The sequence below is a fragment of the Equus asinus genome, chromosome 2 (genome assembly GCF_041296235.1).
Source record: "Equus asinus isolate D_3611 breed Donkey chromosome 2, EquAss-T2T_v2, whole genome shotgun sequence".
NCBI lineage: Eukaryota > Metazoa > Chordata > Mammalia > Perissodactyla > Equidae > Equus > Equus asinus.
This window is the reverse complement of record NC_091791.1, coordinates 56,835,206-56,856,886: the sequence shown is the minus strand read 5'-3', so window position 1 is coordinate 56,856,886 and position 21,681 is coordinate 56,835,206. Positions and strand designations below refer to the sequence as shown.

The window sequence follows — 21,681 nt, the reverse complement described above, 5'->3', positions numbered from 1 at the left end:
TTTATAAACAAATATTGGAGTTTTGACTGTAAGCCTAACAAGTAACCTTAAAAGTTAGTGAATTAAATGTGTTTAAAACACTTATAGGCTCAAGGCTTAATAAGTTTGAAGATGTTATTTTTATGGTAGTATGAAGAAATAAACTTAATTCTGTCTCAGTAATGTTTTAAAGTTTAAGGTGATTCAGTACAGTTGAGTTAATTCTAATAAAGTGAATTCTTCAATTTCTGCATTCTTTTACTGCCAGAAAACAGCTCCCATGGGAAAGTTGTTAGGCTATAGTATTGCTTGAGAAATAAATAGTTGAGAAAAAGGAAGCCACTTCCTAAATTAAAATAACGACAAGAAAAACTAGTAGCTAACTGACTAAAATAGCACAAGTCCAGTGGGAGTGTGCATGGCTGGGCAGATATGGGCTGCCCCGCCCCCCTCCCTCCCCCCGAACCTGGTAGCTTTGAGATGAGCTGTGGGCAGATGTCTGTCTCTGCACATGCTTCACTTCTTGGCTTGCTTCCTACATCTTTGACTCTGTCAGACTCTGATTTTCTTTCTACTCACTCTAATGTTGCTGCTCTGTTGTTCTGGGTTCTCCGACCACCCCTGATCCACTCCACTTCTGTTAATATTTTATCTTTCACTTATCTTTTCCTCCACAAATTCACACTGATCCCACAGATGTCCACTTCTAGCTTAGCTGTGGAATAAGATCTTTCTCTTATAAACTGATTTTGTAGGCAGCCAAGTGGTATAGACTGATAAGCCTAGATCAACTTGCCATTTTATTGGAAAATGCTAGATTGATGGGAGCAAATGTGGTTCAGCTGGCTGAAAGGACGGAAGAGTCCGTATCTCCCCAGATGGTCATTTTCACTGCTTGGGTTATGATTCTGCCCTTCATAGAACCTCCTGGGATGGTTCAGAATACCCAACTTGTCTCAGGAGATAATGCTGCAGTTTGACAGTTCCGTGACTCCAGATCAGTGGTTGGCAAACTTTTTCTGTATAGGTCTAGATCATAGATAGTTTCAGCTTTGACAGTCTTAGAGTCTGTGTTGCAACTCCTCTGCTTTTATAGTTTGAAGCAGCCTTAGACAATATATAAAAAAATGGATGTGGCTGTGTTCCGATAAAACTTTATTTACAAAAAGAGGCAAGTGGCCAGATTTGGCCTGGGGTACTTAATTTGTAGGCCCCTGCTTTAGACTGACCATTTTCTCATGAAGATACTTTGCACTTACCCATGAAGGAAGGATAAGAAATGGGCAATAACCCATACACAGTTGAGAGCTGCTGTGAGATAAATTATGATGTAATGGTCTGTCACTAAGCCCGGTGAGAGACACAAAAGTCTCACTTGGGGAAAGAGTGCTAACTAGGCAATTCAGAAAATTCCTGTTACTGTTGAGATCCTGTCAGCCCAGTGGTTTTCAACACTGGCTGCGCATTAAAATCACCTGGGGAGCTTTTAAAAGTCCTGATGCCCAGGCCATGCAGGAAACCAATTAAATCAGAATCTTTGGCAGTAGGAGCAGGCAGTAATTTTAAAAGCTCTCCGGTGATTGCAATGTGAGAACTGCTGTGCTGGCCTGTTATATCAGCCAGTAGTGAGCATTGTTCTGTCTCTTGGCCCAAGGCTTGCCCTAGAATGGCGCCCCTTCTTTGTCTTTTTAATGGAGTTGGGTGGTGCCCATCTGGAATAAATTTATAAGGAATTCCTGGGGGTAACTTCCTGCATCGACTCTGTAACATGCTCAGTTAGTTTTCCTGGGTCCCAGGAGGACTATTAGTAGCAACTCTAGGAAAACTACTGCAGCTGAGAGGTCTTGGTCCCATGTTCTGCAGCTCTCCCTTACCCAGCAATCCACTGCTGACAGCGTTGTGGATTCATGTACGAGTTAGGTTCTGATGGACTCTGCTTAGGGCTGAAGAAGTGGCAGTGAGGAAAGAGATTCATAAGCACAAGTCTGAAATTATGGTATGGTGTTACGTCACATACGGGAGCTCACATTTCCAATCCCCTGCACCAGCGCTTCTCAATTTTAGCTGCAAAAGGGTATCGCTTGTGGAACCCATAAACCCCCTGATACCCAGGCCACAGCTAAAGCCAGTTAAATCAGAATCTCTCGAGTAGGACTCTTAACAGTATTTTTAAACAGCCTCCCAGGTGATTCTACTGTACAGCCACTGGAGTAGGATCTTGCTGCCACCAAAGGGTTGTCCAGGGCCTGGCAGCATCAGGCAGCATCTGAAGCTCATTTGGGAGCTTCTAAAATATGCAGACCCTTAGGCCCTGCCCTAGACCCGCTGAATCAAAATCTATGGTATAATAATAATAATCAAGGTGATTTCTGTCACATTAAAGTTTGAGAAGCTGGTGTAGGAGGCTGTAAATTTCTACTTTTATTTTTTATTTTTTTTTTTAAAGATTTTATTTTTTCCTTTTTCTCCCCAAAGCCCCCCAGTACATAGTTGTGTATTCTTCGTTGTGGGTCCTTCTAGTTGTGGCATGTGGGATGCTGCCTCAGCGTGGTTTGATGAGCAGTGCCATGTCCGTGCCCAGGATTCGAACCAACGAAACACTGGGCCGCCTGCAGCGGAGCGCACGGACTTAACCACTTGGCCACGGGGCCAGCCCCTAAATTTCTGCTTTTAAATTGCTACCTTGTGTAGCCAGAGGTGAAAACCAATGACCTACACCCTTAGCTACCTGCTTGAGTGATGAAGTCATCGGGAATTTCTGAACTCTGATCCCCATACTGTTGCTCTGCAACTGAGTCCTTGAAAGGACTGCCCAAGAGTGTCGTCCTGTTGTGCAGAACCGGTGCATTTCTTCTGAAGAGGATCTGCCTCTCCCACAGCCCGACTTAGGCCCAGCCACCCCTGCTTCCGTCCCTCTCCAAGCCTGTGGTCAGTTTTACACCAAGTCATTCTGTTCTACCCAGAAAGGGCTTTGGGGCACTGGGAAGCATGCCCCAAGAAATGAGAAGCTTTTCAAGAACTAGTGCTTCTCCTTTAGGATGTTTGAAACCAGGACATAATTTGTTATAATCTAGACATAATTTTTATCTCTGGGAAAGTTACCTCACCTTGTTATAGCTGAATTTGAGTATATATATATATCTCACACAGCATTGAATGCTCTACAGATTAAGGCTTAATAAATGTGGTTTGTGATTTTCAGATGTTTTTTCTTTTAGTAAACAATTTGCATTCTCAACTCTGATTTGCAAGGTACTGTAGTTCTACTTCAGACACGTTTTCCCATACTCTGCACCTCAGATTTTAGTATTTCTCAAATTAGGATGCATCTTACAATGGATATGAACATTTAATGTAGTTTTCCTTTCTCATGCGTGTAGAGAATCACAAATTTACCCACAGTCCACTTTAGCTCATTTATCTTTCATAAGTGATCTTACCTTCCTCATAAGCTCCCACTCCCTGGAGACTGGGAAAACGCCTTACATTTCAGCCAATAAGATTGGTAAACTGGTGTGATTCAGCACTGTAAACAGTGCCTTTTGGTAAATACTCAGTTTCTTTAGGTAAAATAATTAGAACCATGTGGTTGAGGTGAGGGTGTTGCTTACGTGACCTCACGGCGGTGGGAGATGGGCCTCTGGATCCATGTGTAACATTTAGACAGTGCCTATTGCTGCAGAGTGGCTTGCCTGGGATGCTCTCTGAACTGGTGACATTCGAGGAGTGACCAGTCGCATGCATGGCCATCTTGTGGTCACCTCTGTATATTTCAGGATGTAGTCTACAGCTGATAAAGTTTGTGGACTGCTCTCTCTTGGCTTGGTTAGGGTCCATGGTTCTCCCAGGATGCCTTAGCCTCACCTTGACCCTTGACAGAGCCTCAGACCCCTAAGTCCCAGCTAGATCCTCCATCATTTGTCTGGCATTATCTGTCCACCTTTCAGCCTCTGCTGCAGGATCCCCTCGCTCCTCACCATGGTGGGCTTGGGGAAGGCCCACCAGTCTTCAATACAGCCACATTTTGATTGTCCTTCAGGGTACCTAGGATGGTCTGGGTCTTATCCATACCTCAGAGAAATCAAGAGTGGCTTAGAAAGCTAAGCTGCCCTTGCTCCTGCCTACTTACTGTGATGCCAAGGTTACACTGTGGCTGCCCCAAAGTCTGTGCAGGGCAGCTTGTGAAGCAGTTTTCTTCCAGAGTCCCAAAGATAAATGGAACCAAAGTCCCTCTGCTTTCACTGTTTCCCCTCAATCATGCTAGCATAGCTCCCCAGTCTGGGTACAGCTCAAAGAGGAGTTTTAAGGACATGTATCTTACTTGTCTTTCCTACCTGTTGGCTTCTTCCAGTAGTCTCTTGGGGCTAGGCAAGGAGAGCTGCCATACTTCTTTTTCCTATAGGACCAGATCTTTTTCATAAGACTCTATGATCTAGTCTATAAGATCTAGCTTTTGCCAAATGGGAGCTAAAAAATTTAGAAAATAATTTCCTGTTTCTCTAATGGCTTTCATAGCTATTTTTGCTTAAGACCTCAGAAAGCCAGCTTTTAAATTCAAAGATGAACAATGATATCTTTTTTCTCTCTGCTCTCTCCTTCTCTGGGATAATAGGCCTCATGGCTCAGCCTTGGATTTGGAAGGTTCAATACTGACAAAATATTTTCCAAGCTTACATTCTGAAAAGGAGTGATTAAATTGATGGTATGTGTTATAATTGATGGTGTTTTAGAATTGAGATGATAGTAATATCCTGATGTTTTGAAGATGGGACGTTAGGGCATTAAATATCAAGCACTGGCCAAGGGGATTCAAGATTTGTGACTGATATTTAATTTTTATTAAATAAAAAAAAGAAGGAGCCAGCCCCGTGGCTGAGTGGTTAGGTTCATGCACTCTGCTTCAGCGGCCCAGGGTTTCGCTGGTTCGGATCCTGGGCACGGACATGGTGCTGCTCGTTAGGCCATGCTGAGGTGGCGTCCCCCATGCCACAGCTAGCAGGACTCACAACTAAAAGACACAACTAAGTACTGGGGGATTTGGGGAAAAAAAGCAGAAAAAAAAAAGATTTGCAACAGTTGTTAGCTCAGGTGCCAATCTTAAAAAAAAAAAAGAGACAAACATAGCTTTGTCAACGTGGAGACAATCCTGACAAATGAGGTGGACGCAATCCAATCAATTTTAAACCAAGCATCAACATTTAAATCACTGATGGGCTGTATTCAAACTACATTTGCGTTGCTATAAAATCTTGACCATAGAGACCTACAAGTCAAATTTCCTGTGGTCTTTCTTGCTTAACATTTGTTATCTCTTATTTGTATATGATGAGCAGGTGATTATGTATATTTTTCCCTGGACATCTTCAATATAAAGCAGCTTTGTGTTAGAAGAGAACATGTGTCAATCTGATGGTCTAAGGTAAACGCAAAAAAAGGAATCTGGCAACACATAGTGGGAGCAAAGTAAAGATAAAGCTTCATAAGTTTGTGTTGGCAAAGCATATTGGCATAGTTTGTTCAATTTTATGGTTGATAGGGTTATAAATGATTATTAAACAAAGCTGGAACACAGAATTAGGGTTCATAACCATATCCCACCATCACTCACTGCTAGACGTGGAACGCTGGGCTGGATTGACCAGGGGACTGTTTGAACATGCCGCAGCTACTACACATGAGGTCAGCCATTCTTTATTTTGGGGCCAGCTCTGGCCTGATTGCATTTTTCACTTCTTATTTTGTTTCCTTCAAGCAGTCAATGATTATTGATGAAAAAGAATTGTCCTTTTACCTTTTCTTGCTCAGCACTTCTTTGAATCAGTACTGTACTATAAACTATTGGTTATTGATTCACCAGAATGATTAATGTCTGATTTAGGTGTAAACAGCAGCATGAATATAATTTCTCCTTAGTTTGCTTAGTTCAATGTCTTGGTAGGTTTTCTCCTCATTCCTGCAAACATTTGTTTGTAGAGCAGGAGATGATATAATTAACATTACACTTTTTACTGAAGCCTAGTTTGTCTCTGAATCATTGCTCTGTATAAAACAAGCATCTTTTCTAGATAATAGTTACATTTGAAATGGCTAAAGCCACACATCCTAGGATGAATAGGTTCATGGTGGTGGGTTTCCTGATAAATAACTGCCTCTAAATGTTGGGAGTGCCCAAAGTTCAACCCTGTAACATTTCTAGCTATACTTTGTTTTTAGGAGGTCTCATCCAGTCTTATACTGGATGAAACACTGTTCAAATATCTTTGAAATTTTTAGTGAGACCAGCAAAATCATTGATATGTGAATAATTAAAATGAAAACATAATCTATAAGAAACCTATCTCCAGCCCTTACCTCTCTCAACTCTAGAGTTATTTACTAGTCTCCAGTTGAGCAACTCTAATAGGCAAACTTAACAAGCCTGAAGCTCAACTCTTGATTCGCCTCCCTCCTCATTGTCTCCTTAAGTAAATCTTACTCCATACACCTAGCTGCTCAGGCTGTGTGCCATGCAGTCATCTTTGGTCCCCTATTTCTTTCATAATCCATATCTAATCTATCAGCAAACCCTGTGGACTCACTTCAGAATCACCAGAATTCTGTCGCTTCTCCGCGATGGCACCACTGCTCCCTGGAACAAGTTAGTGTGATTTCCGCTGGAGCTGTTGCAATGGCCTCCTAACTACTTTTCTTTCTTCCATACCTCATCCTTCTCCTTCAGTCCCTGCCCAATCCCCAGTCTATTCTCTCACAGCAGCCAGAATGATCTTTTTAAATTTTAGGTTAGTTCATATTACTTTCCTGTGCTAAAACCTTTAATATCTCCCAAGCACGAGAATAGAATTGAGAGTGTTGGTGGTGATTTACAAGGCCTGCACGATTTGGTGCCTAGACGCCAGCCTGACCTCATCTCTTATGCTCTCCCCTCACTCTGCAGTAGGTGCACTGGCCTTCCTGCTGCTCCTGGAACACACACACCAGTCAAGCTCTCATTTTGGAGCCTTTCCACTTGCTATTTCCTCTGTTTGGAATACTTCCCCCCGATATTCAAATGTCTTACTGCTCTCCTTCCTTAGAGTCCTTGTTACCTAATCAGAGCGCCTTTCTCTGATATCAAATCCTACACTTTCCCCATCACTCATCTATTCCGTTACCCTTCTTCAAGTCATAGCACGTATCACTACCTGCTATTGTGTTATACAATTACTTATGAATTTGTTTATTCTCTGTCTCCCATCAGTAGAATGAGGCTCACTGCCATATCCTCCTGGTATAGTGCAGGTGTACCGTTAATATTTGTTGAATAAATGCATGGTGGAGTCCAAACTTGATTTTGGGTGGTAAGTAGTTAAGTAAAAACTGGAAAAAACTAATATTTGATATTAGTCTCAGCATGTGGTCTTTTCCTAGTTGTGTTTATGTTCATGTTTTTTCCAAGAATAAGTGCCCTTCCTGGATTAGAACATTTAGCTACAGCTGTTTGTGTGTCTGACACATGAATCTCTTTGCTTTGTTATGCCATCTGCGTGGGCCAGAGGGCTGGTGCAATTGGAGAGGGATCTACATGTGCTGTTATCATCCTCGATAGCTCCAAGTAATAGCTCTAGATAGCAGTGGTTGTTAATCTAACAAACAAATAAAACCCTAAATTATATTTAAAAAGATGATGGTTGTTTTATACTTTTTATGTCATTTGTGGTGAGGATTGTTATTGGCTGAATTGTGTCCCCCGCAAATTCATATGTTGAGGCCCTAGTCCTCAGTACCTCAGAATGTGACTGTCTTTGGTGGTAGGGTCTTTAAAGAGGTTATTGAGTCAAAATGGGGTCTTTAGGGCAGGCCCTAACCTAATATAACTGTTGTCCTTACGAGAGGCGATTAGGACGTACAGAGACACAAGGTCTGCATGCACACAGAGAGAAGACCACGTCACAGCAAGAAGGTAACCCTCTGCAAGCCAATGAGAGGTTGCGGAAGAAACCAACCCTGCTGACACCTTGATCTTGGACTCTAGCCTCCAGAACTGTGAGAAAATAAATTTCTGTTGTTTAAGCCCCGACTCTGTGGTACTTTTTATGGCAGCCCTAATACAAGGATTAAAAAGTGAAAATCAGGGGGCTGCCCCCGTGGCTTAGTGGTTACGTTCACACGCTCTGCTTCCGCAGACGAGGGTTCACAGGTTTGGATCCCGGGAGCAGACCTAGCACAGCTCATGCTGTGGGGGCATCCTACATAAAATAGACGAAGATGGGCACAGATGTTAGCTGAGGGCCAATTTCCTCACACACACACACACACACACACACTCACACACAAGTGAAAATCAGGAATAAAAATAGTGTGTCTTCTGCTTTTATTTATAGTTTGAAAATGAACTAAGTAGCCTGTCTTTATTTTTTTTTGCCAAAAAAAGACCAAATATTAGTATATACGTAATTCTAGATCACTTTGAACTGATTAGACCCCAAATAAACTATATGAATGGAGACTTGTTTATTCAGAATTTACAAAAATTTGCTTTTCCATAATACTAGTCGTGGGAAAAGACAGAATATCCTACATTAGAAATTCCTTTTGACTAAAACTGATTTGATTAAACCATGTTTGATTAAATATGCCTTCACTAAACTTAGATTTTAATTTTGGCTCAGCTACCAGCTCTCTTTGTAACCTTGTACAAATCATTCCACATTGTGGCTCTTGGTTTAAGGTTTCTACAATCTAGAGTTTCATCCATCTTTTCATTAAGTCAACCACTATTTATTTATTACTTAGAGTATCCTGGTTCTGGGTTTTCAGGATAAGTCAAGCATGGCCCCTGCCATTACTGAGTTCATGGTAAAGCTGGGGAGGCAGTATGTTAACAGCTAATTACAAAACACTGTCATGAGTGCTGTGAGAGGTACATACAAGGGGCTATGAGGGGAGGGAGTTGTTCCAGGTCAAGAATGCCAAAGATTTCCCGTTCTGGGCCTAACAAGTAATTTGTGGTCAAACTCCACAGTGGAATGGAAGATGAGAGTGAAAATTTAGTCAGAAGTCAGATAATAAAGTGCCTCATAAACCATGCTTTAGACTATGTAAACCATGCTTTGGACTTTATCTTGTAGACAGCAGGGCGCCATTGGAAGGTTTTAAGCTGGTGCGAGTGTGTCAGATTTGCATTGTAGAGAGGGGCTCCAATGGAAGTGTGGGATGGGTGTGGAGACCAGAACTGATGCATATACTTTCCATAACAATCGAGTGGAGGACGGGGCTGAGATTGAGGCCCTGTTTTTGTGTCATGGAGAATGGCTTGGAGGGAACATAGGCTAGGGCAATAATCCAGAGAGCAGCTGTGAGAAGCAATGGCCGCGGGCTGGAAAGGAGGTGACAGAAACTGAAGCTTTTAAAAAGACAATTTAAAGAACCTAGAAAGGAGGTTGAGGGAGAGGAGTAGCCCAGATGACCTCTGGGTTTCTGCCTCAGGTTAGAGGTGTCAGTCCCAGAGGTGAGAATACAGGTGGAGGAGAGGCTGGTTGGTGGAAGAAGGCTTCCGCTTTGGGTGTGCTGTGTTCGAAGTGTCTGTTGCCTATTGAATTAACTCAAGTCTTTCCTCGGCTTTGAACATTTCTCATATTTAAGTTACAACGTACTTTCTAGCCTTATTTCTCACCCAGTTTCCTGTTTTTATCCTGCAGTCTGCCAAACTTGACATCTACTACTCTCAGACAAAAGTAATTTCCATCTCTGCCCTTTTGCACATGGTTTCCTTTACCTGGCTTGCTTTCCTCTCCATCTCTCCTGGCAGAAAACCATCTGTCCTTGAAGACTCTTCTCCGCAGCCCTGCTTAATCCTTACGAATGTTTGCAATCTCTGGAGCACTTCCTTTATACTTTTAAGTGTAAGCAGTTATCCTTCTCCCTGTTACATTGCCCCTAGTTGTGTAGCTCTCCTGTCCCCATACTGGAGCTTACTCATCTTTATTTTCTAAATGTCTAGGGTATTGTTTCGAACATAGTATGTGCTCAATAAATATTTATTGGCCTGAGATGAACTAAAAGAATATTGTAGTTGGTTTTGGGGGAGTGTTGAATGTTAATTGAGGGATATGCATGTGCTGGGTTTCCAACTCATCAACCTACCCCAGTACTTTTGTTAACACACTAAAGTTTGTTTTTGGTAGGAAATAAGGAACAGTTGAAATTATCAGTGACTTAAAGAAAGGACCCCCTCTCCCCAAGACTAGATGATACCTTTTACTTTAAAAGATCACTGATTTTACTTATCTATAAACAATTTTATTTTTCTATCCTTTTAATTTCTGTCAGAACTCTGAAGTTTTCAGCTAATTAACATGGCCTAAATGTCTTGTATTTTATTTCACACATTAAAATCAACTCAAGGAAGCAAAAGTGGCCCCGAAGGCCCCTGAGCTGTTGGAGGAAGGTTAAAATTCAGTGTTTTAGCTCGTAAACAAGAAAAGAGATGGCTGTTAACATGGTCTTTTTATACTACAATGATAGTAGAATTAAAGAGAAATTAGAGTTAGACTGGGAAAGAACACGGTTGTAGAATATAAATGTGTTACCCAAATTGGCATAGGAAAAGACTTTCTACAAAGTGAGGGGCTGAGGTACTGAAGCGATTGTTGCACTGATGCAAAAATGAAAGTAAATCACAACCTCACATCCTGTTCTGCAATGCTCCTGTTGTGCACCAGCATTGCTCTGTATAATGACAGTCGAAGGCTTGGTTCATTAAGCATATCAGTTTAATTTTCAGTGTCTTTGGAGAATCTAGAGAAGCATACCTGAATTAGGAAAGATTAGAAAAATCCTTTTTTTGGTCCTCTAAATTTTAATGTATAAATATTACACACCATTATAAATACACCTTATTTTATGGGATTTTAAACATGAACAATAATAAAGTAGGGGATTTCTTTTTCCATATTACTTGAAGAATCTAATTTAGGACCATTTCAATGGGGAGCTCATTCCTATATCTATGATGAAGTTGTGTCTGTATCCTAGCACAGATTTACAGACTAAAGGAAAGTGAGCAAACACAAGTTTGTTTTTTTTTCTCTTTTTTGGAAAGATTAGCACTGAGCTAACATCTGCCCCCTAGGTCCGCACCTGGGATCCAAACTGGCAAACCCTGGGCCACTGGAGCGGAACGTGCGGATTTAACCACGGCACCACTGGGCTGGCCCCAAACTCAAATTTTTTAAGGCTCTAGAGTTGAAGATTTTTCGTGAAAGGGACCCCCCCTAAGGTCTGAGAGAGAGGGAACGGGGAGGATTGTGCATCAGTGACAAAAAGAAAGGTTAGCAAGGCATGGGCTTGGACCGTACATTAGAATCATCTTTGTTGTAAACTCCAACCAAAGTTTTTCTGTTCCTTATAAAAATATAACTGTTTTTTTATTTAAAAAGAAAATGAAGAAACAGGAATTGTTTTACGGGATAATTTGAAAGCTAATTTTTACTGGTTGCCCATATCCCTTCAAGAGACAGGAGACTTTCAAATAACATATGCACTCCCAACCCTTGGTGACAATCATTTGCTATAGAGAATCGCAGTCACCGGTGGGAGTCGTTTAGATTCTGTAGGTGAATTGGAGTGAAAAAAAAGGGTTTAGCTTTCTCCCCCCCACCCCCCCACAGGATTACTGAGCCATATTTACTTTCTGAAATAAAATGAATCATTGAAAGTGTCACTTAACTTAGTTTAATCAACATTAGATAACTATGTTGGGGTATTTTAAAAGAAGACATAGATACAAATGATTTATGAAAGTGAATAACTTGCAAGCTGCAATTGCTTTTTTTTGATGAAAGCACAATGTTCTTATACAATGTTCTTTTCATATTTCTTACTTCTCTGGCATTTATTATAAGGAACAAAGCATTTCTGGAATGCTCATTTTAATTTCAAAGTTCAGGCTATTCTATGGGAAACATTTGGCGCGTGGAGGATCTGAACAACAGTAGAGGACTGTTCAGTGGGAAGCGTCATGAACTGTGGCACTTAAGATACATTCTGAAGGAACGTTTTAGACAGTGACGCTTATTCTTCGTTTTAAACCAAGGTTTGAAACTAGGTGCTATAATTTTTCTTAATGGGGACAAATACCTTTTAACTCTTGATATAAATTAAGCTGACAATAGTGAGATGTTTGCCTTTTGGAGTATGTGAAAACCCATGTAATAAATCAAGCCTATTATTGACTACATAATACATGTTAAAGACATGCGGTCCTAATTTGGCTGGTTGTAAAGCATATAGAATGTGCTTTGTCAACTGACTTCATCACATTTAGCACAAGGGACGCCGAGAGCAAGATAAGGGTGAACCCAGAGAGAACACCTCTGACAAGGATCCCTTAACAGATTTTCTGTATCCATGTGGGGAATGGACTAGAAAATATACATTAAATGCAACCACTATTTATGTCTCATAATGCATTTTATAAAACATTTTACATATTTAACCTTCACACAATCTTAGAGGATAATATGATTGTTCTCATTTTCCAAGACAGAAAACAAAGGCTTGCTACAAGGCACTCCACTCTGGGCTGTGAACATGAGAATAAAGCAAATTAGAATAACGCAGAGGGTCTGTTGGATGGGGGAAGGGACTAGAAGGGCAGACAGAAATTATTTTCATCCACATTATTTCCCCCGCAGCTTGTAAGTTCTTTCTCAGTTCCTGGCTAAAAAACTGAGTCTGGACAACCAAATAAACAAATATTTAATGCTCCATAAACGATAAATAAGCAAAATCTCTGGGGGCTGCAGAGCAGGAAGGGTTATAAATAGTCTGTTGTCAAAGATGCGGTGCAGGATGGTCATAAGCCTCGGCTATTTGATGACATGCAGGAGTCTAGCTTTCAGTTCCACGTCTTCTACTTTAAATATTGCATACAAGTTTTTTTTTTTCTTCCTCTACAGTGGGGATCTTCCAGCTTTGCTTATGAAATGTTAACGAAATTTTGTTATTGGCATCCAAGATTGAACTAAGACATAGATATTTTTCATAATGTAATTTAGTATGAGGTTTTGTTTCCAAATACAGATGCTTAATCTCTATCTCCAAATAATGCTCTTATCATGAGTTTATTCTTATTTTAAACAAATTTACAAAGGTAGTACATGCTCATTATTATTACATTCAGATAATTCAAAACACAGACATTAAACAGCCCCTCTTCAACTACCCCATTAATTAAGCCATTTTTATAATCAGTATTTATTGAACACCAACTTTGCACGTTTTTCTGGGTGCTGGAGAAAAAAACCACATTTCCTGCTTTCATGGAATTTACATTCTAGCATGAGATAAACATATAAACAAATAAAGAATGTCAGGCTCTATAAGTGTTTTGAGGAAATATAAAGTGGAGTGAAGGGACAGAGTGGGAGAGGGTGAGGGTGGGGACGGGGCTGGTCAGGAGGGGCCTCTTGATAGGGACTTTGAGTGGGACCTGTTTGTTAGAGAGGCCGGCTGAGTTAGGGGAGAGTGTGGGAGTCAGGTAAGAGAGCTCACAAAGGGCCGGAATGGAGCGCCTAGGAAGGATTCGGATTTTGTCACCCTGAGGTGGCCACTGTTTTATATGCTTCAGAGTGGTTCTGCTCCCTCCCCCACCAATATTAATAATCTCTATTCTCAGTCTAAATAGACTAATACTTATAGATTTAATTATAATTATTTTTGCCTCTTTTTTAATAGGTTGCTGGCTACAAAGTGATATAAATAATTATTTGAGATATATGTGTTTAAAATGTGTATTGCATTGTTCCGATAGTAAAACTTGACGAGGTTTAATCTCTATGGCCTTCCTTCCCTCCCTCTCTCCTTTCTCTCTTCCTTTCCTCCTTCCCTCCATCCCTCCTTCCCTCCTTCCTTCCTTCCTTCCCTCCCTCCTTCCGGCCTTCCCTCCCTCCGGCCTTCCCTCCCTCCCTGCTTCCTTCCTTCCCTCCCTCCCTCCTTCCTTCCTTCCCTCCCTCCTTCCTTCCTATCTTCAGTTGGGAACTCTGTGGTGGCTAATAGTGGTGCTCTTGGGGCCTTGACTTGACTTTTGGACGTGTGCCAATAGTACTGGGAATGAATCATGTTACTATGAAATACCTCCTTTTGTGCAGGCCTATGATATACCAGGACTGTGTCTCCTCACAATTTGTCTGATGAGTGACTTGTATTTCTTCAATTTCAGGTTACTACACTTGTAAATTGTCCCCAGAATCCTTCCAACAGGAAAAAAGGACGTTCAAAACGAGCCAGAGTTCTTCTAGCTTCTGTGGAGGAAGCAACTTGGAATTTATTAGACAAGGGAGAGAAGATCGCCCAGGAAGCCACAGTTTTAAAGGAAGAGCTTACTGCTGCACTTGAGGGAGTTCGCAAAGAAAGTGAGTACTCTAGTCCCGGTCAGGAGCAAACCACACATCCTTAGGGTGTTAGTTACTGAATTAGATTTGTGAGTGTTTTGTTTTTGTTGACTTGAGTTTATCAATCTTTTGTAGACCTCTGAGGAGCCAGCCGTGGGAGGCAGAGAGGCTCATTAGGCAGCTCCAAGGCTCAGAGTCCCACTCCTGGTTCTTCCCGTTAGCTGTTCAATCCCTCCAGGAAAGTGCTTCCTCTCACCGCGCCATAACTTAGCCATAATAAACACAGACAAGTGTATCTTTTTTTGTCATAGAATATAATGAGAAATGACTAATGAAGCTGAAGACATCTTTTCCCATATACGAATAAATTTAAAAATTCTTTGTAAATCAGTTGGAGATAGAAGTTTTAGACCTGACCACCTCAGAAGGACATTTATTATTTTTTGACTTTCTGGAGGTTTAGCTTTCCTAAACTTAAAAGAAAAAATGCTTTGCATAAACTATGCAGAACTCATGTTGCTGCTATGTTAATATTGCATAATAAAAGTGTATATTTCATCTTTAGACAGCTTTCCTTATAATAATACAATGGTTTTCTAATAAATGTAAGTCTCGTTTGCAGGCTATTTTTAGAAGAACTACTCAATATTCTTTTGTCAATGGAATGATTTTGTATATCAGCTTGTTGCAAGAAAGGATAAGAAAAGGATAAGAAAACTTAAATTTTCCTGTTCAGCTTTGTAAAAGAGACTTGCGGTGTTCAAATATTTCTCTCTCTCCATCCCCAACATAACTAAGAAAATCAGGAAATCTTTGCTAATTAAATAATTAAAATGAATATACTAGCCACAATAAACTTTAGGTCAAATACAGGAGAGTTACTTTTTAAATTTTTTATGTATTTTATAGGGGTTCTTCAGACAATATATGGAAATCATAATGCCCAAGATAATTTGGAATGAATTTGTCATTCCTCCCTGCTCCCTAGTGTCTCAGGCCCACTCTTTGTCTGTCTTCTTTGCCCTGGTACCATCACCCACTTACTCACCAGGTCAGCTTAGACTCTTGGTTCTCTTTCTACCCTCTCTTCCAATTAATCTCTAAGTTCAACACGTCCTATCTCCTTTTGTCTCTCAGATCCTTCCCTCTTCTTCGTGACTAATCTTGTCTCTTGAGTTCAGGATTACTACATTAGACTTGCCCCATACCAAAGCCAAATGTATCTTTGAAAAATGAAAATATACTCATCTTACTTCCCTGCTTAAAATCTGCTTTAGTAGCTTTTGAAGGATTAGAGGGATTATCTTTCTGGATTAAGCTCAAATTTTTAAACCTAGCTCCCATAGCATTTTATGATTTGTCTTCTACCATTCTCTCTTTTCTTTTCCTGATTCTGTCACCCTCTCCAACTTTCCTTCAAAAGAGAACTCGCAGTATCTTGAACGGTCCATGTTGCTGTGTGCCTCTGTGCCTCCATTACCAGCTATTTTCTTCACCTCGATTGCTTTTTCCATTCAGCTAGTTTTAACTCAGGCAGCAAAGCTCAGCCCAGGTCATCTTTTCCAGGAAGCATTTACTGACTCCTCAGTGCTCATTTAGATGCCCCTCTTCTGGGTCCCCACTGACTCTCAGTATCTCTCTTTCATAGGACTTACCACCCCATCCACCAACCACTGATTTACTTACTCAGTAAATCTAGACTCGTAATTCCTTGAAGGTGGCAAGTACCAGGCCTTATTTGCTTAGCAATGCCTGACACCTGATAAATGTTTGTTACATAAATAAAAAAATTGAAGCGTCATTTTATATTATATAATTTTATAATGCGTTTATGACAAATGATCTCTCATAATTATGGTTTCTTTTTGAGTCTTTAGTAAGAATATGAACCCTATTCTGGTATTGTTTCTCTCAGAAAATGTGATCTACTTGACAATGTGGTTTCCATAAACCATCTGGTAATAAATATGTAAGACATTGGTCATTCTTAGAAGGGAATGATAATTGCAGTAATTGTCATGAAATGGTATTTGCTTTTTTTTTTTTTTTAAACTAAGTCCATATTTTTAGCTCAATAAGAGTAAATGATTTTAAAGAGAAGTTCTCAAAGAGAAGTCTGTTCGGATTCTAGGATTATGCAGTATATTCTTCATTGTAGTCTATTATAATGTGTGAAATACATATATGTGGCATATGCTATACACAACAAATACATTTGGTTAGAGATCGCCAAGTGCTTTATATTCTGATTCTTTTTGACAAACTGCCAAATTGAATTACTGCCACTTGAGTGTGGGAGAAAAGCAGTGAAATGGCAAATGGTTCTGGCATTTGGGGAATGGCCAATGCTTATCCTATGGATAGCAGAGATAATGACAGTGACAGTGCTGTTCCCAAAAACTTGGAAGGAATTTTACCTCAGTGGTGGAGCTGAAGTATCAGGAGAATGTATTCTGTTGCAAGCAACTCTGTATGATACTAGAAACAAATTTTAAATAATTTTCTGCTTTGGTTCTTCTTTTGTTTTTAAGGGCTTTGTCCAGTGGCATAATGTGAAGGATTAATGAAGAATAAATAATAAGTTTGAAGTATTTGGAAAAGTGAAAAAATATTGAAAGTAGAGGATATTTTCATTTATATGTTTATTGTCATTTTCAAGAAGAATTTTGAGACTACTTTAGAAAATTTCTTCTTCTAATAAAGACGTGGTGTAATTTATGTGGCTTTACAACAGGATTCTGTTTTACTGCCTTTAGTTAGAAACTTGAAGTGATAAATAATGTGAGCATTTGGTTACCTAAAGAACTTGCGTGTGGAAATGGGACACGGTAGCACGAGGGGTGGAGGGTGAAAGGAAGGGTGTTATGTGGGTAGAACCGTAGAGATGCAGCCGAGGTGGTCCACAGAGGCATTATCTATGGTCACTCTTGATCTTTTAGCTTACCCCTATATTTATGTCTACACAATGGCAAAGTATTAAATCTGGTATTTTATTTAAATAGTTTTAGAATATTCACATAGCAATTACCTAGGGATTAACTAAGAGTTGTTTATAGAGTCTGGATTACATGTGTTGCCTATAGCATATATACTACCTTTGTATAGCCTCTACTCCCCTACAATCTATAGACATTGCTTCTAAGTCACACAATTGGTTATATTTAAGGTTTTTAAAAATGTTTTATTGAGAATAACGTATATACAGAGAAGTGCATATGTTATTATGAACAACTCAATACATTTTCACATAGTGAACACACTGATGTAACCCCCACTCAGATCAAGAAGTAGAACGTCACTGGAACCCTAGAAGCAGCCCTCATGTCTCCTGCCAGTTACTACTCCCTCACTTCAAAGGTAACCATTTTCCTGGCTGTTACATAGGTTAGTTTTTGCCTCTTTTTGAACTTTATGTAAGTGGGATCTTACAGTATGTTATCTCTTTAGTCTGACTTCTTTTGTTTGTGAGATCTCACCATGTAATATTTCATTCATTTCATTAATGATTAGAACATAATTTGTTTATCCATTCTACTGCTGATGGACATTTTAGTTGTCCCAATTTTTGGCCTTAATGAACATTCCTGCTTTGTACATATTTCTGCATTATTTTCAGTGAATGAATGTAGACATTCCTGTTAGATTTATACCTAGGAATGAGATTGCTGGGTCATAGGTATACACTCAGCTTTAATAGACATTACCGAACCAAAGTTTTCCAAAATTTGGAAAACCAAAGTTTTCCAAAGTGGATTTTCCAATTGACACACTTATCAGTAATGTATAAGAATTCCAGTTGCTCTACACTCTTACCAACTTGGTGTTAGCAAGTGTCAGTATTTTTAATTCAGATGATACAGTGGTATCCCACTGTAGTTTTTTTCCTTCTTCTTCTCCCCAAAGCACCCCAGTACAGAGTTGTATATCCTAGGTGTGAGTGCCTCTGGTTGTGTTATGTGGGACGCCGCCTCAGCATGGCCTGATGAGAGGTGCCATGTCTGTGCCCAGGATCTGAACCAGAGAAACCCTGGGCCACTGAAGTGGAGTGTGCAAACCTAGCCACTCGGCCATGGGGCTGGTCCCCCCGTTGTAGTTTTAATTTGTATTTCTCCGATGATTTTTTGTATGTTCTGCATAGAAGTCCTTTGTTAGTTGAGGATATTAAAAATATCTTCTCCTTTTTAATATATTAAACATTTTTGATACTCAGAAGTAGTTTTGATAAATTCTTGTTAATTATTTTATTCCTTTATGGATAGAGATTTTTCTGTTCTGTTAAAAGATATTCTCTTATGTTATCATCTAGAGGCTTTATTGTTTTACCTTTATAATCTATCTAGAAATACATTTTTATGAATGGTGTGAGTTGGGGGTCCTGATTCATTTTTTTTAAAATATGAGAATTCAATCAATCCAGTATCATATGGACACATATGGAGGTTTAATTGTTCCAGTACCATTTATTGAAAGAAAACTACTGTTTCTTTTGAAAGTCAGTTGACCATATATGTGTGTGTACTTTGGAACTCTCTTCTGTTCCATTGATTCATATGTCTGTCCTCACACCAATAACACATTGTCTTGATTACTGTACCTCATAGGAAGTACTGAAATAAAAATTATTTTGATTTGGCTATTCTGAGGTCCCTTGCATTTCCAGAGAAATTTTGGAATCAGCTACTTGATTTTTACAAAAAAGTCTACTTGGATTTTGTTTGGGATTAAGTTGGATCTACAGAACAATTTGTGCCGAACTGACATTTTAATAGCAGTGCGTCTTTGATGCAAAAACATGTAATTCATTTTTTATGATATTGTAAATGGTACTTTAAAATATTTTAATTTTAAGGCTGTCTTCAAATTTGTATGTTTTTCTGCCTTCTTCAGTTTATTTTTAAGCCCATCCAGTGAACTTTTCACTTCTGTTACTATACATTCTTAGTTTTTGAATTTTCATTTGTTTTTTAAAAAGTTTCCACTTATACGGAAATAGAAATAGTTTTTATTTCTTTAATTTCCTTCCAAATTCTAATTCCCCACTGAAATTTCCATCTTGCCATTATTTTTCTTGGACATCTGAGTTATAGTTAATTTCTGTATCTGACAAGTCCAATATGTGGCTCTCCCATAGGTTTGTTTCTGTTGTCTGTTTTTCCTTTTGGTTTTTAACATATCTTTTTTTCAGATTGGCACCTGGGCTAACAGCTGTTGCCAATCTTCCTCTTCTTTTTAAAGATTGGCACCTGGGCTAACAACTGTTGCCACTTCTTTTTTTTTTTTCCCTGCTTTATCTCCCCAAACCCACCCTGTACACAGTTGTATATCTTAGTTGCAGGTCCTTCTAGTTGTGGGATGTGGGACGCCACCTCAACGTGGCCTGACGAGCGGTGCCATGTCTGCGCCCAGGATCCCAACCCAGGGCTGCCGCAGCAAAGCACGTGAACTTAACCACTCGGCCACAGAGCCGGCCCCGTTTTTGGTTTTTAAAGTGTTTTATTTTGTTTCCTGGTATCTTAGATAAGTTTTGATTGGATGCTGGGCATTGTATATGAAAAATTATAGAATTAATTTTTAAAGGTTGGTCTATTTCTGGTTAGCTCTTACTCTTGGATGTAATACCTCAGAGCTCCCAAGTGAAAGTCTGGGATGTTTAATAGGACATTTCCTTCTAGGCAGGCTCAGAACTCCAATTTTATCTTCCCCATTTCCTGAAAGAGGGAAGAATTCTTTGCCTAGCTTCTTACTCTCTCAGCTGCCATATTCTTTTGGCTTCTCTCTTGCTCAATCTCTCTACCATCTGGTTTCTCATAATATTATACAAAAAGTCAACTCCAGGTAGTTTTTGGATCTAAATGGCAAAAGCAAAAACTGAAAAAAAATAAGGGTGAATATTTTTAAGGCTTTGGGTGTAGAACAGGATTTATTAAACATGAAATGAAAAGCTATAAAGAAAAGACTGATACATTTTATTATATCAAAATTAAGAACTTTCTCATATCAAAAAAATTCTTAGAGAAAATGAAAAGACACACTTGGGGGAGATATTGGCATACATACCACAAAGAATTAATAAGAAGAACTTGCAAAGAACTCTCACAAATCAACAAGAAAAACGAAAGAAAAATGGGCATGAAAAGAACTTTATATAAGAATAAACACTAATAAAAATATAAAGATGTTCAACCTCACTAATGATCAGGAATGTGCAAATGAGATACCATTTTCTGCAATTCAGTTGGCAAAAATTAGAAAAGCCTGACATGAAAGAAAGACTTTGAAGCCACAGGATCTTTTATACATCGCTTGTTGGAGTGTAAATTGGTACAACTTTGAAAAACAGATTCGGTATGTTACTTTTGTTAAATGCCAAATTTCTATACATGTTTCTGGACTCAAATCAATTATGTTCTGGTGTTGTTGGTATGTAGAAATGCAATCAACTTTTTTAGATTGGTAGTTGTTGAGGTATTATCTCTGAAGTGAAAGCTTTGGATGATAGTTTTAAAAAGAAGGAAATATTTGAGACATGCAAACATACATGGCCTGTTTCTTTGGGATCCCTTATAATGGTAAGACTATGGTACTTTATTTGGCTTATGTGAGAAACAAATTTTTCGAAAGTGGTGTGATACAATATAGGCATTTGCTGTCCGTACACAAAGTTGCAAAGAACAGAGGATTGTTGTAACAGAGATATATATACTTCCTATTCATAAACATTTAGGAATATATGCTGTTCTCAGTTCTCTACTTCTAGAGATGCTACTTTTTCCTAATATGTAGAAAGAAATATATATATATAGTGATACACGGTCTATTGTGGTGGCTGGGATAACTCCACTTTGAAGTTTTTAACATCATGAGTTGTCTTTCATAAAAAATTCTAGGGACAAATAGTAAACAAAGATATTATTTGGTTTTGCCCTTTGGAAAAAAAGATTAACTAATGATCTGGGTTTAGCAAAAGTCTTAAAGATTTGTCAGTCAAATTCAACGTTGCAGAGGAAAATGGTTGAGATTTACTTTAAATGTGACTTGATAGTACTATGAGATCCCCACGGAGGCTAGCTTCGCAATTTGCCAGGTTTTAGCTTTTGCCTTCAGCTAGTCAAAAAGCAAAATTTAGATGGAATTATAGATTTGAATTACAACTGGAAAAAAAAAAAGACTTTCTTTTGTGTTTTCTTCAGTGCCTTGATTAAATAAAAAGAATAGGACAAAAATTAAGTAGAATGTTAATAAGCCTGGTTAAGAGTTTGTTCTAATCTTAAATAAAATATGGAAGGATTGTGGAAAGGAAGTGATAAGTTAGTATTTCCCTGACGTGTCA

At 39.2% G+C, this 21,681-nt stretch overlaps 1 protein-coding gene across 17 annotated transcripts in view; it reads left to right on the top strand.

Moving 5' to 3' along the window:
- CTNNA3 (catenin alpha 3) overlaps positions 1 to 21,681 on the top strand; it is a 1,499,312-nt gene that overhangs the window by 71,772 nt on the left and 1,405,859 nt on the right. For all 17 annotated transcript variants that reach the window (XM_070488663.1, XM_070488665.1, XM_070488664.1 and 14 more), the window contains one exon: positions 14,180 to 14,372. In XM_070488663.1, coding sequence (XP_070344764.1) covers positions 14,180 to 14,372 — 193 coding nt within the window. The remainder of the gene's footprint in view (positions 1 to 14,179; positions 14,373 to 21,681) is intronic.